Raw genomic sequence first — 12914 nt, 5'->3', positions numbered from 1 at the left:
TGGGACAGAAACTGGGGCCAGGACATAGGGGACGGGGCACACACTGGGGATGGGATGTGGGATATTGGGCCAGGACACACAGTGGGAATGGGACACTGGCTGGGCCATTGTGAGAGCAGACCGACCTAAAAATGAGGTAGAGCGGTTTCCCCACCGACTCCTCCAGAGACCTGCGGGACAAAGGCGGCGCTCAGAGCCCTGTGGGCGCTCCCCCAAAGGGGGGGCAGAGCTGTGGGACCCCAGGGCTCAGCCCCAAATGAGGGGAACGGTGCTAAGAGGGCTGGTTTGTGAGCGTGGCACCGAGAGCTCAGGCTGGGCAGCCTAAAGGGAGCCCTGGCGCCGTGGCTGTGAGATGCGCTCCTGTGAGCCCTGCAGAGCTGCTGCTTTCAAGCACAGCTCTCTGCAAACAAAGCAAGTTTCGCTGGGCAAAGCCCCGGGGCGAAAGGATGAAACAGAGAGGGATAAATCCTTACTCCTCTGTGATCTCTTCTGGCAAAACCTCCCCGCGGAAGTGAGCCTTAAAGAGCTCCTGGAGGCAGGAGGCAAGCACTGATAGCTGCTCGGAGTCAAAGTCCTCCTGGGGGGGGAGAAAGGGAGGATGAGGAGGGAGGGATGCTCGCCCCCTGCATGGGGATGCAGCAGCGCTGCTGGGAGCGACGCCGAGCTGCTCTGGAGCTGCAAAACCGCAGGGCTGAGCAGCAGCAGGGCCCCCAGCTCCCGTGCAGCGCTGCTGCCATCCCGCCCAGCTCAGCCCTGCAGAGGGCAAAGCGGAGCCCTTTACCTCCAGGACTTGATCCACGATTTCCTGCATGACCTCACACTGAGCTTCCGTATCGCTGGAGCAGAAAAACAAGAGGAAATCCAAGTTAGAAAGGAAGATACTGCGAGAGTGCAGGGCGAGGGGGCTTTGCGCTGAGCTGGCTCGGCTTGGGAGCCCCCCAGGCCTTGTTTTGGGGCCAGGAAGGCACAGCTACAGAGCACAGAACGCAGAGATGGAGCCCTGGGGGAGCACAGCTCCTTCCAGCACGGCCCGAGCAAGCCAAACCAATGGAATGACTGAAAGCATCAGATGAAATGCACTCAAAAGCCACGAGCCGTCAATTCGGTAACAGCAGCCAAGGTCTGAAAAGCAAGAGCTGCTGACAGAGCCTTCCTCAGGTGGCGTGAATTCCAAGGTTGCATCCAAGAGCAGGGCTGGGGAACGTGCAGATACGTGGAACAGGCACAGCATGCACTCACAGCCCCCACTGCCAGCAGCACGGGAGCCCAAAGCCCTTCTGCCTTCCCAGCACCGAGGCAGAAAGCGCTGCTGCGCCCAGGTCTGAACCTGCAGGGCTCTGCTGGATCCGAGAGCAGCAAGCAGGGCTGCATTACGGCACCATGAGGTCTTGGCTGCCCCAAAGACGCCGACACGGAGCATCACAAACCAACCTCCCCTTCTGCAGCTGCAGCACTTTGTCCTTCAGAGACTCGTCCAGCTGGTCCAGGAACGGCGTGATGTCCACGGGTTCCTCCACGATGGTTTCTTTGATCGGATGAAACCTGAACTCCCTTTTCTTCCCTGCAACCAAGGAAGCGTCCCTGCGATCTCATGCAGCTCAGGGGCACCCAGGGCCGACCCCATTGCGGTGTGGGGCCGCGCTGTGGGATGGCGAGGGGTTTCCCAGTGCAGGGTGCAGCCTCCCTGCCTTCACCCCTGCGAGGTGCCCGTGCTCGGGAAGGCAGCCTGGGATGCAGGCGTAGGGATGCACAGAGCTGTGCTCCCGTTCAGCCCAGGCCCAGAAGTGATGCTGTGCCCATCTCCATGTGCTCACACACACAGCTTGCTCACTGCCTGCATCCACGACTTCCCCACGCCCTCTCTCATCTCATCCTGGGTCGTAAACTTGCAGCACAGCCCAGAAGCCCTCGCAAAGGGGAGCTGCGAGGATGGAATGGGGCAAACGATGGCATCCCCTCTGCAGGAGTCTCTGCACGTGGCCTCCGACCCCGAGCCCCAACAACTGCAGGCATCCTGGGGCTGTGGACCCCCCCCTGCTGCCTACAGGACAGCAGAAGCCCCCAGAGCCTGACTGCCAGGATCAGGACCTGCTGGTGATGCCTCCTCCAACCCCAGGGAGCCAGCAGAAGGATTCCAGCCCTGCGCCCCCTGCTCAGCCCCACGGCTTCCAGAGGGGCTCACGGAGCGTAATGAAAAGCGAGCAGTGAGAAGAGTGAAGCCTCAGCAGCAGCTGCTGCCTGAGAACAGGGACAGCCTGCTCCCAAAGAACCCACGGCACGGACTGTGCTGCACTCATCACACAGAGCCGGGTGCTGGAGCAGAAGGGCATCCAGAGGGGGCTGTGGGGTGGTGAGAGCTTCCCCTCTATTCAGCACTGGTGAGGCCGCACCTCGAGTGCTGCGTCCAGTTTTGGGCCCCTCACTGCAAGAAAGACATTGAGGGCCTGGAACGTGTTAAAGGAGGGCAATGAAATGGTGAGGGGTCTGGAGCACAGGGCTGATGAGGAGAGGCTGAAGGAGCTGGGAATGTTCAGCATGGAGGAGAGGAGCTCAGGGCAGAGCTCACTGCTCTCTATGGCTGCATGAAGGGAGGCTGCAGTGAGCTGGGGGTCGGCCTCTGCTCTCGTGTCATCAGGGATAGGAGCAGAGGGAATGGCTTCAAGCTACGGCAGGGGAGATTCAGGCTGGACATGAGGAAGAATTGCTGGTCAGAAAGGTGGTCAGCACTGCAATGGATGCCCAGGGAGGTGGGGGAGGCACCGAGCCTGGGGGTGTTGAAGGAAAGGCTGGATGTGGTGTTGAGGGCCGTGGTTCAGTGTTGGGAATGGGGGAACGGTTGGACTGGATGAGCTTGGAGGTCTTTTCCAGCCTTGGTGATTCGATGATTCTATGATGGACGGTGCTGAGCCATGGGGCAGAGCGCCATGCAAGCAGAGGAGGCCAACGACTCTCCTTCGAGTGCAGAGCCCAGGGCTGAGCACCTCCTGCAAAAGGCAATCTGGTTTTTGAGATCCAGGTCTGCTTGGAGCACAGGAATCTGCACTGCTGATGGGGAAAGTCGTTGCTGTGCAGGAGGCGGTGCTGGTGGATGCTGCCTGGGGCCGTTCCAGCACTGCTGCTCATGCCCTGCAGCTCTCACCTTTGCCGTTCAGGTCCTCTTCATCATCACTGAAGGCGGCCTCGGCGTTGTCATAGCAACTGTCATCTTTGTCTGACATGTGATTGTCCATCTCCATGGAAACGGGCTCCTCAATTTTGACTGTGGGCACAAAGGCAAAGGGAGTGAAGGCCACACATAGGATGGGGCCGGCCGGCTCCCGGCTCTGCCGACGGGGGGCTGCATGGGGCTGGGGGAGCTGAGGAGCTCCGCAAAGGGCAGAGAGGTTCGGGGTGAACAACGCAGCTCATCCCAGGTGTCACGGTTCTGCTTTTATGGTTTCAGTGTTCCACATCCAAACATCATGCAGTGTACGGGGCATTCAAGTGTCACTGCCCCAATCCCAGCTACCTATCCCTGTACATTACAGAAGTCATGGGATAACGGGGGGTGCTCTTCAGAATGGTATTATAGGGCCCTATAGGGCACGGTAAGCACAAACCAAACCCCAAATCAGTTGTACCTCCTTAGATTTATGTAAGCCGCATCGGCCCTGACTCAAACACTGCCTTCTCAGGATCCCACAGGTGTTCGAGAGTAAAATCCCACGACACCGCGGGTCCCCACGCTTCTAAAACCTTTCCTAAACCTCTCCCTATTCCCTGCCAGTCATCATTCTCTAGTTTCGGAAGAGACTCCTTTCCCTTAATACGAATGCATAGGAATACATTCCTTACAATCATCCAAGAGCTCCGCTGCTCTCATCTCCTCCCTTACCAGGCCCCAATCGATAAATAAGGCCCCTTTCAACCCAGGACCTCTCGCACCCGAAGCGAGAATCATAGCCCTACACCCCCAGACTGCTGAGGAGCTCCGCAGAGGGCAGAGAGGTTTGGGGTGAGCAACGCAGCTCATGGCCACGTGCTGCAGGGTGCGTGGAGCAGCTCGGCACCACGCGGGGCTGCTGGGGGGGTGGGCAGTGCTGTGATGCTGTGGGGAAAGCAGACAGCCTACAAGGCACCGTCCTTCGGTAGGGCTGGCAAAGCAGCAGCGCTCTCTCTGGTTAAACACAGGGTAGAAACGCTCGCTCTTCGTTTAACCTAATTAAGGCCGATCAAGGAGCGCATAGAGACAGGAGGGGAAGCACCTCCCGCGGAGCAGAGGGAGGACAAGGCTGAGATGAGGGCAGATCACGGGCATAAAGCTCTCCTTGGAGCCCCACTCGGAGCTCAGAGCCGTGCTCTGGCACAGCACCGTTGCGGCCCCCCCTCGCTCCCCACCTCCTCATTACCTTCAATGGGGGGCGAGGGGGAGCTGCAGAACTCTGGGAACTTCTCCCTCAGCATGGCTCGGAGCTCCTTGTCCAGCTTGGGGTTGTCAAAGAGAGGAGCCAGGTGGCTGTGGAAGGAAGGCGATGAAGAAGAACCGGGACGCAGCCCCTGCTTCCCTGCGGAGCCGAAGCCCCACAAAGGGCAAAACCCACCGGAGCCGCCCCCCCCCCCCCCTAAAAAACCCCTGGCAGCCCTGGGGGTTCGCCCTCCTGCTCCCATTAGGTTTGCTAAGAGCAAAGAGCCGGGGAGGTTGGCGCTCGTGCAGCAGAACCCAGCGATGCCTTACGCGAGGACGCGCTTCTCCACGATGTGGGTGAGGGAGTTGAAGACCCCCTGGCGAACGTGAGCTTCCAGAGGGGGGTAAAAATTGGGAATGATCTGAAAGGGAGAAAACACGACGGCATCAGTGCCTTCCAGGACACAGCCGGCTCCGGCTGCGGCCTCCCAGTGAGGCTGTGGCTTCCGGATGGGTTCTGAGCACCCGATGGAGCTGTGGGTGCCCCCGTTTGCTGCAGGGGAGCTGCAGGAGATTGGTTTTAAAGGTCTTTTCCAACCCCAAGTGCTCTGTGCTGCCATGAGCCCCGCTGCTCTGGATTGAAAGGGGTGGCAGAGCTGAGAGCAGCACCGCAGGAGAAGGAGCAGCCCATGCTCGGTTCCCTGCCCTGCAGAGCAGCCTGGGCATCTCCCAGGGATGAGAAAACCACACAGGGGCTGCAAAAGGCCCCGGAGGCAGAGCTGTGCTCCAAGCAGCAGCTGCAGGAGAGGGGGAATAAGAGAGGGGAGCGTGGGCAACGTTCTGCTCCGTCCACACGCAGCTTCTGGAGGGAAGAAAACAACTCCTCCAAATGAGGCTCAGCCCGAGAACCTTCCACCCAGATCCTGAGTCAGCTGCTGCCGTTGGACACGCGCAGCTCTGCGATTCTGCTTCCAAGAAACCCATCAGCTCTCCCTGGGACGCAATGAGCAGAAGCAGCCCTTGGGGGGCACAGCCCCACGTCCTGCCCAAGGACGAAGGGAGGATGAAAGGATGGCTTGGGCTGGGGAACATCGAATCCACATTGTGTTTACCCCCGGGGGACGACGCTGGGCCAAACACTGCATTGGGTTCTGCTAGAGGGGAACGATTCAGAAGCCTTTTTCCTAATTCTCGTCCTTCTGGAAGGGTCGATTCGCAGAGCTGGGAAGTTTTTACGTGTGTTCCCGCTAATGAAGGACACGTGGGCCCAAATTTGGTGCTGTGGAAGCAGCCCTGGAGCAGCAGCCGTGCTGCTTGGTGGTTTGTGCTGCACTGGCGGTGCCTGCAGATGGAGGCTGTGCAGCTCTGGGGGTGGCACCCAGCAGAAGGTGGGGAGGGGATGCGGCTGCAGCCCCTAAAAGGAGCTGCATGGAGGGAGCAGCTCACCCGGCACATGAAATCCAGCAGCGTGGCGGTGATGGCAGGGTGAGGCTTCATGGAGTGATGCATCACAAGGATGGCAGGCTCTGGTGGGAGAAAGCAGGCAGCACGGTGCTGAGAGCCCCACGGATGCCCACAGCCCCCTCCTTGCTGCCCTATAAGTGCAGAGGGGACTTCTGGCTCCTCGTGGCTCTCATCCGGCTCCTAAATAACAACCAGACTTCAGGCAGCCAAACTGGGCTCCTGCTGACCCCAGCAGGCCCATCACAGCAGCCCCCCATGGGCTGGAGAACCCGTGGAAGGAGACTGATGGAGATGAAGTGTTGGGCTCTCCCTTCTCCAACCCCACGGCCTCTGCCAGCTCCGAAAGCCATCAGCCCCTTTTCCGACCCCCGCAGTACCTATATTCATGATGCTGTCCTTCTCAGGGTTGAAGAAGAGCCAATCGTAGAACAGAGCCAGTTTGGCATTGGAAGCAGCAACGTTGGACTGGAGAAGGAAGAAAAACCAAACAGATCAAGATTTGATTCGTGGGGGAGCTTTGAGACCAGGTGGGGGAAATTCCTGAGCAGAAGTGAAGGGGCCTCCTGCTCCTGCATGGACCTCAGAGGCATCCGAGCACGTAAAGCAAAAGCAAAGGGTGTGATAAGATGGAAGGTGGAGCTGGGAAAGCTGATCCTAAAGGATCTAATGTGTGGCAGGGCCAAAGGTGGGACACAGAGCATGCAACAGCCCAATGTCATCACTGCCCTGCAGCTTCTGACCCCCAAAACTCATAGTGGCAGGAGGTCAACCCTCAATGCAGGGATGAGTGAAGGGGCCTCCTGCTCCTGCATGGACCTCAGAGGCATCCGAGCACATAAAGCAAAAGGGTGTGATAAGATGGAGGTGGAGCTGGGAAAGCTGATCCCAAAGGATCTAATGTGTGGCAGGGCCAAAGGTGGGATGCAGAGCATGCAACAGCCCAATGTCATCACTGCCCTGCAGCTTCTGACCCCCAAAACTCATAGTAGCAGGAGGTCAACCCTCAATGCAGGGATGGGTGAAGGGGCCTCCTGCTCCTGCATGGACCTCAGAGGCATCCGAGCACATAAAGCAAAAGCAAAGGGTGTGATAAGATGGATAACCTGTGTGACCTGCTGTAGGGAACTGCTTTGGGAGGGGGCTTGGACACGATGATCTCTGGAGGTCCCTTCCAACCCCTACAATTCTGTGATGCTGTGAAGGTGGAGCTGGGAAAGCTGATCCTAAAGGATCTAATGTGTGGCAGGGCCGAAGCTGGGATGCAGAGCATGCAACAGCCTGCTGTCATCACTGCCTGACCCCAAACTCACAGCGGCAGGAGGTCAACCCCCAAGGCAGGGATGGGTGAAGGGGCCTCCTGCTCCTGCATGGACCTCAGAGGCATCTGAGCACGTAAAGCAAAAGCAAAGGGTGTGATAAGATGGAGGTGGAGCTGGGAAAGCTGATCCCAAAGGATCTAACGTGTGGCAGGGCCAAAGGTGGGATGCAGAGCATGCAACAGCCCAATGTCATCGCTGCTCTGCAGCTCCTGACCCCCAAAATCACAGCGGCAGGAGGTCAACCCCCAAGGCAGGGATGGGATCCCACGGCTCTCGGCTTCCCAGGACTTTGGGGATCACAGATGTGGGGCTGTGAGGGCAGCGGGAGCAGCGAGGGCCATCAGAACTCACCGTGCAGGTGGTGAGCAGCCAGCCGATGATGGCCCAGCGAGGCAGGATGTCGGAGCTGAGCACCTCGTTGGATGGATGCACCACGCCGCAGATGTAACGGATGAGGTCGCAGCGCAGGGACTGGCTGTCAGGGGTGGACAGGTATTGCCTCTGGAACCAGTCCTGGTACCGCTTCTGCTGCCCGAACCGCACCTGAAGGGGAAAGGCAAAACGTGGGTTTCGCTCAGGGGATGCTGAAAAGCCCCTCTGGGATTTAGCAGGGACCACCCGGCCTGCAAGCAGCGCTCAGCCTGGTCAGGGGGGAGCAGACGGGGTGGATCTGCGTGGCTGTAAGCACAGATAAGAGCTGCATGCTGTCAGCGAGCAGCTCCCGGGCCTCACGCACAGCACCGCTGCTGTCAGAGCTCTGATAACCCACCGCAGAGCCGCCTTTCGGCCTTGCAAAGCAGCCAGAGCTCCCCTCAGCCCACCCTGCGTCAGCGCCCGGCTCTGCTTGGGGTGCCCCCCGTCCCCATGGGGGGGGGGGGTGGGCGAGGTGCTGTGCTCACCCTCGAGGTCATGAAGAGCAGTTTGGTCTCCATGTCGGGGGTGAGGCGGCACGCCAGGAATTTGCGCGAGGTCCTGGACTGGAGGAGCTGTAGGACACCTGCAGGGAGATGGACGGGGTTACAGGGCTGCACAGCCCAGGCAGGGATGCACCCAGGGGGGAGCTCAGCTCAGAGCGTTTCCTTCTTCAACGGCTGAAGGCGCTGGGACTGGAGAGAGATGGTGATTTTGGCTGGGAATGGCCCTGCTGGAACAAGCCTTGGCCAGAGAAAGCCTGGTCAGAGAGCAGCAGTGAGAAAGGAGGGGGGTGGGTGCAGCACAGCAGAACGGGATCTGGAGGAGGGATGAAGGAATGCAGAGCCTCAACACGGAGCATTCCTCATCCGACCCATAGGGAGGCAGCACAGCGATGCCTCCCCCTCCACCCCCCCCCGCTGATCCCTTCTGCTCCTCGCAGGGCTTCAGGTGCAGCACTCAGCAGGGCTGGAGGACTCACAGAATCCTCCAGGCTCTGCAGCAACGAAGCCCCGGTGTGAAGGCAACCCTGCTGCAACGCTCGGATGTAGAAAAAGCCTCACGTGCATGGAGAAGAGGCAGGGGAAGCAGGAGGGGAGATTGCAAAAGCCGCTTTCGTTCCCAAACAGCTGCAAGAGGAGAAATTTATGGCTTGAGTTTGGAGGCTGTGCTGCTGCTGGATGGGACCTGAAGGATTTACAGCACGCTGCTCCATGCAGACAGGCGGGCGCCGGAGCTGTGCAGCGCTCAGCCTGCTCACAGCTCACATTGCTGGGCTGCAGGGGGGCAACTGCAGAGTGCAGCAGAGCCGGGGGGGGAAAGGGTGAAGAGCTGCAGAACGGCTCCTCGGGTCTGCTGTGTGTGCTGCCAGGCAAAGAGGTGGCAAAGACAAACCATGGGATCGAGGGAATGAAGGCCAAAGCCACAGCAGGGAAGGAAGGAGCTGGGGGCACCGATCTCAGCTCCCCATTCAGTATCGTTCAGTGGGGCCACTGGGCTCCAAGTGCAGCAAACCAGGGAGCCGTCGGCTGCCCCTGCTGACGTGGGAAGGGACACAAAGCAGCAGGGATGCCCATAAGGTGCCCCATAAAACAGGCAGGATGCAGGGGAGATCCAGGGGTGAGAAAAGCCAGCACTGGGGCCGAGCCCCTGCAAGCCCCCATGAGACCCCAAAAAGGGGAATGCTGTCCCTGCGGCCTCCAGGCAGCATGGCAGTCAATGAGAACCGACAGGAGGGGTTCTGGAGATGGAAGAGCAGCCAAAGAGCTGCAGGGAGGAGCATTTAATCAGCAGACAGCGCTGCCCCTTCCCCTGGGCACAATCTGTGGTCTTTAACATGGCGTTAATGCGGCCCCAGGGAGCAGAGCGGGTGCTGGGGTTGGGAGGGGGGGGAACCACTTTAAAGCCCCGCATCTGAGGGCTCACTGCAGACAGATAATGATGTGGCAGCCCTGAGAGAGGTTAATAATTCATAGCAGTGAGACCCATCAATAAAACGCTCCTCTGCCACATCCACCCCAACCCAGGCAGCGCTGAGCGAGCCGAGCGTTTGGGTGGAAGCTGCTGAGATGAACGGAATCCCATCCACAAAGAATCAACTGCTGTGTTTGTGCTTCAGTGCCACTGGGGTTCCTCGGGGCTCAGGTTGGAGAGAAACTCGGACCCATCTTTGTGCTCCTGCTCATCTCAGCTCATAAAGCAGCTGATCGAAACGCAAAGTGAAACGTTCAACGACGCGATCCTGCCTCGCAGGCTGTGCTCTCACTCTCTCTGCCTGCTCAGCTGTCTGAATTGTCCGCTTTTCAGCACGGCTTGGAACCCAAACGCCTCTTAGGAGGCTTCTGCAGCATTTAAGACGGTGGCGGAAGCCGTGCAGTGCCAGAGCAGAGAGGCTTTTGCTCAGCCCCGGCCCTGGGGGAACCTCCTTCCCCCTGGCAATGGGTTCTGCAAGCAGCCACGTGGGCCTCAGCACCAACGGAGGTGGAACCAGGCGGCGTCTCTGCGCACAGCCAGGGCGCTGCGCTCGACAGCAGCCCCAGCTTTGGGGCCAGGATCAGTGGGGCAGGATGGGCTCAGCCCCCCCCCCAAGGCACAGCCCTACCCACCTGTGAACTGCGTGCTGAGCACCTGTGGGTTGTGAATGATGTCCTTCCAGAGCTGCTCGAACTCAGGGATCCTGGCCACGTTCTGCAGGAGCCGCACGAGGTCGCGGCCGATCATGAAGCAATCCATGAACTGCGAGGGGGGGGGGGAGGAAAGGAGAGGAAAAAACCATCGCATTGAGTGCTCACCTGATGTAGGGGGGGGAGAGGAACACGCAGTCCTTCAGGCTGAGGCCGGCGGCAGATGATTCATCCTGTGCACAACATGTCCACCCCTACCCTGGCACAGCGCCCCTCTTTGAAGCCCGCAGGTTGGGAGAAGGCAGGCTGACAGGCGGGAAGGTCAGCAGCTATTTTAAAACGTTCCCTCTCTTGCAAAGCAAACAATCGGCCCCATAAATCTGACATTTTCTCTCCAGGATCTCAGCCAGTCTCTGAAGCTGGGGGTTGTGACATCGGTCCCTCTCAACCCGGAGGGAGGAAAGGAAGGCGGGCAGCGAAGGATGGGGCGAGGACACGGAACGGGAGCGCGGCCTCGGTGGGGATGAACCACGAGCTGCCTGCGTGCTGCAGGGACCCGAAGGAAGCAGCGCAGCCTTCTGCCAGCGCTGCTGGAGGAACACAGGGTGCAGACGGAGGGCCCTGCTCTGCTCACCCGTTCCCGGAGGAGGGAGATGCAAAAATCCACCTCCTTCTGACGCAGCGCCTGCAGCGGCGCCGTGCCGTGATGGTCCACGATGAGCCGCAGGTAGGTGTACACAGCCATGGCTATCAGGATGCTGCTCTTCAGTACCCATTCCCTGCAGAGGAAGTGCAACAACAACAAAAAAAGAGCAAACACAACAGAAACGCCCCATTTGCAGCCGCGGCTCAGAGAACACCGCAATAAGAAGGGCCAGAAGAAACCCAGCCTGAAGGAGAGGGGCAGCGCGGGGCCACGCTGCCATCGCGCCCCCTTTGCATCCCCAGGGCCTCTGCCACAGCAATCTGAGCACTCAGAACAGCCAGCTCAGGAGCAAACACGGGCAGCAGCTCTGCAAACAGCTCGGCCTCGATGCACAGCCTGCCACGAGAGCAGCTTTGCCCATCAGCACAGCAAGGCACGCCGGGTCTCCCCTCACGGCCGGACCCCCTCCGCTCCCATGGAGGTGCTGCTGCCCCACACTGCAACCAGAAGGCAGCCAGAGGGGCAGGAGGCAAAGCACAGCCGGATGGCAAAGGCAGGAGGGTAGAATGGGGGGAAAGAGCCACCCTGGGGGTCAGAACTGCAAGACGGAGGGGGATCCATCAGAGGGACCTGGCCCAGCCTGCGCCACGCTCTGCTTTTCCACCCAGGAGGGCACTGAGGCTGCATTTGTTTCTCAGCCGCCCCGCTGGGTGTGCCGCCTTCTCTGCTCTCCCCTTATCTGCCTGCAACAATAAATCCTCTCCCGTCCATAAAACCGACCCAGTCAGCCTGGCTGTTGGCGCCGGGTGCCAGGAACGGGCCAGGCCGGCGCGCTGCCTCCGCTGATTGATGGCCCTCGGCATCTCCCTAAATCACAGCCTGCCCCAACGCTGCCTGCCGCCACCTGAAGAGCCACAGCCTGGATGGGGACAAACGGCTCAGCAGCCCTAAATCACCGGGGTGGGAACCTGGGAAAGCTCCGAGCTGGGTGCTGGCAGCTGTTAATTAGCGAGCAGGGCACTGCGCAAAGGTTACGGCCAGGGAGGATGCGGCAGTAATTAAGAGATGCCAGGGTCAGCACTGCGCTTCTCCCACTGCGAGCTGTGCAGAAAATAAACAGAAACGTTGTCTAAAAGGATGGGGGGGGGCTGCCCACACCTCCAGGACCCATTGGTTTGGAGGCAGAAAAACGCAGGGCCTGCGGAAGCGCTGCCATCAGCAGCGGAGAGGCGGCTTCGTTGGTCCTGGTTTTAATTAAAAGCACTCAACGCTCCGAATGCAGAATCGGACCAGCTTCAATTAAAGCCCTGGTTCTCCTCCTAATCAAAGCGCAGCAATCCCAGCACAGAGCTGCAGGCTGCGCCTCGGGCTCCTTCCCAACCCTCAGCTCTCCCTCCTTGTGCTGCTTCTGACACTCAGCAGCGCCTTCAGCAGCAGCCAAAGCTTCTCCTCTCCCATCTGCTCCTCTGATCAACCCCTCCAGCAGCCATGCTCGGATTCCCCTCAGCTCTCCTGCACAGCTGAAGGCAGATGTGGCAGGAGCTGCTCCTCCTCTCCTGCGCTCAGGGTGGCTGCTGTCTGCTGGCTTGCAATGGAAGAGCTGCACGGCGCTCGGGGTGGAGATGCTCCACGCGGAGGGGAGGCTGCATGCAAAGGGCAGGCGGGCAGCAACGCAAGGCGAGCAGCTCAGATGGGAGCAGGAGCTGAGCTCAGCACAGAGGGAGTGCAGAACTGCTCAAGGAGAGCAGAAACGGGACGAGCCCAGGAGAGAGCGGGGGTCTCTCCCTCTCGGAGAGTCTCCACGGCGCTGCCTCCGGCACACAGAGGCAGTAGGTGGCACTCACTGCTGTTCCCAGGGCCAAATAAACGCTTTCACCACCCCATAGTTCACCGCAGCAATAAGAGAATCGTTGCTATTACGGACAGCCCTCGGTGAAAAGCTGTTTAAAGCTATTTAGAAGTAAAGACCTGCCCAGCCGGGGCAGCAGCTTATCGCCAATTAGCGTCCTTTGTTGGCAAAGCGGCCAATGCTGAGCCCAGGGGACGGAGCTGAGCCCACGGGGGGG

The 12914-nt window shown here is 59.7% G+C and overlaps 1 protein-coding gene across 1 annotated transcript; it reads right to left on the bottom strand.

Annotated features, from left to right (window-relative positions):
- Positions 1-24: 24 nt before the first annotated feature.
- On the bottom strand, positions 25-11175 carry LOC122192200 (integrator complex subunit 3-like; the record flags this gene model as incomplete). The annotated part of the gene is made up of 13 exons (XM_042892710.1): positions 25-170; positions 474-577; positions 782-836; positions 1432-1561; positions 3140-3259; positions 4389-4495; positions 4715-4806; positions 5831-5910; positions 6226-6313; positions 7519-7710; positions 8067-8164; positions 10185-10314; positions 10837-11175. Coding segments are annotated over 13 exons (1681 nt in total), but the record flags the coding sequence as incomplete, so codon positions are not given.
- Positions 11176-12914: the final 1739 nt, after the last annotated feature.

Source organism: Lagopus leucura, unplaced genomic scaffold (assembly GCF_019238085.1).
Source record: "Lagopus leucura isolate 7727_CA_CO unplaced genomic scaffold, USGS_WTPT01 35190-0_obj-0_obj, whole genome shotgun sequence".
Classification (NCBI taxonomy): Eukaryota; Metazoa; Chordata; class Aves; order Galliformes; family Phasianidae; genus Lagopus; species Lagopus leucura.
The sequence above is the reverse complement of the archived record's forward strand: the minus strand, read 5'-3'. Positions and strand labels throughout refer to the sequence as shown.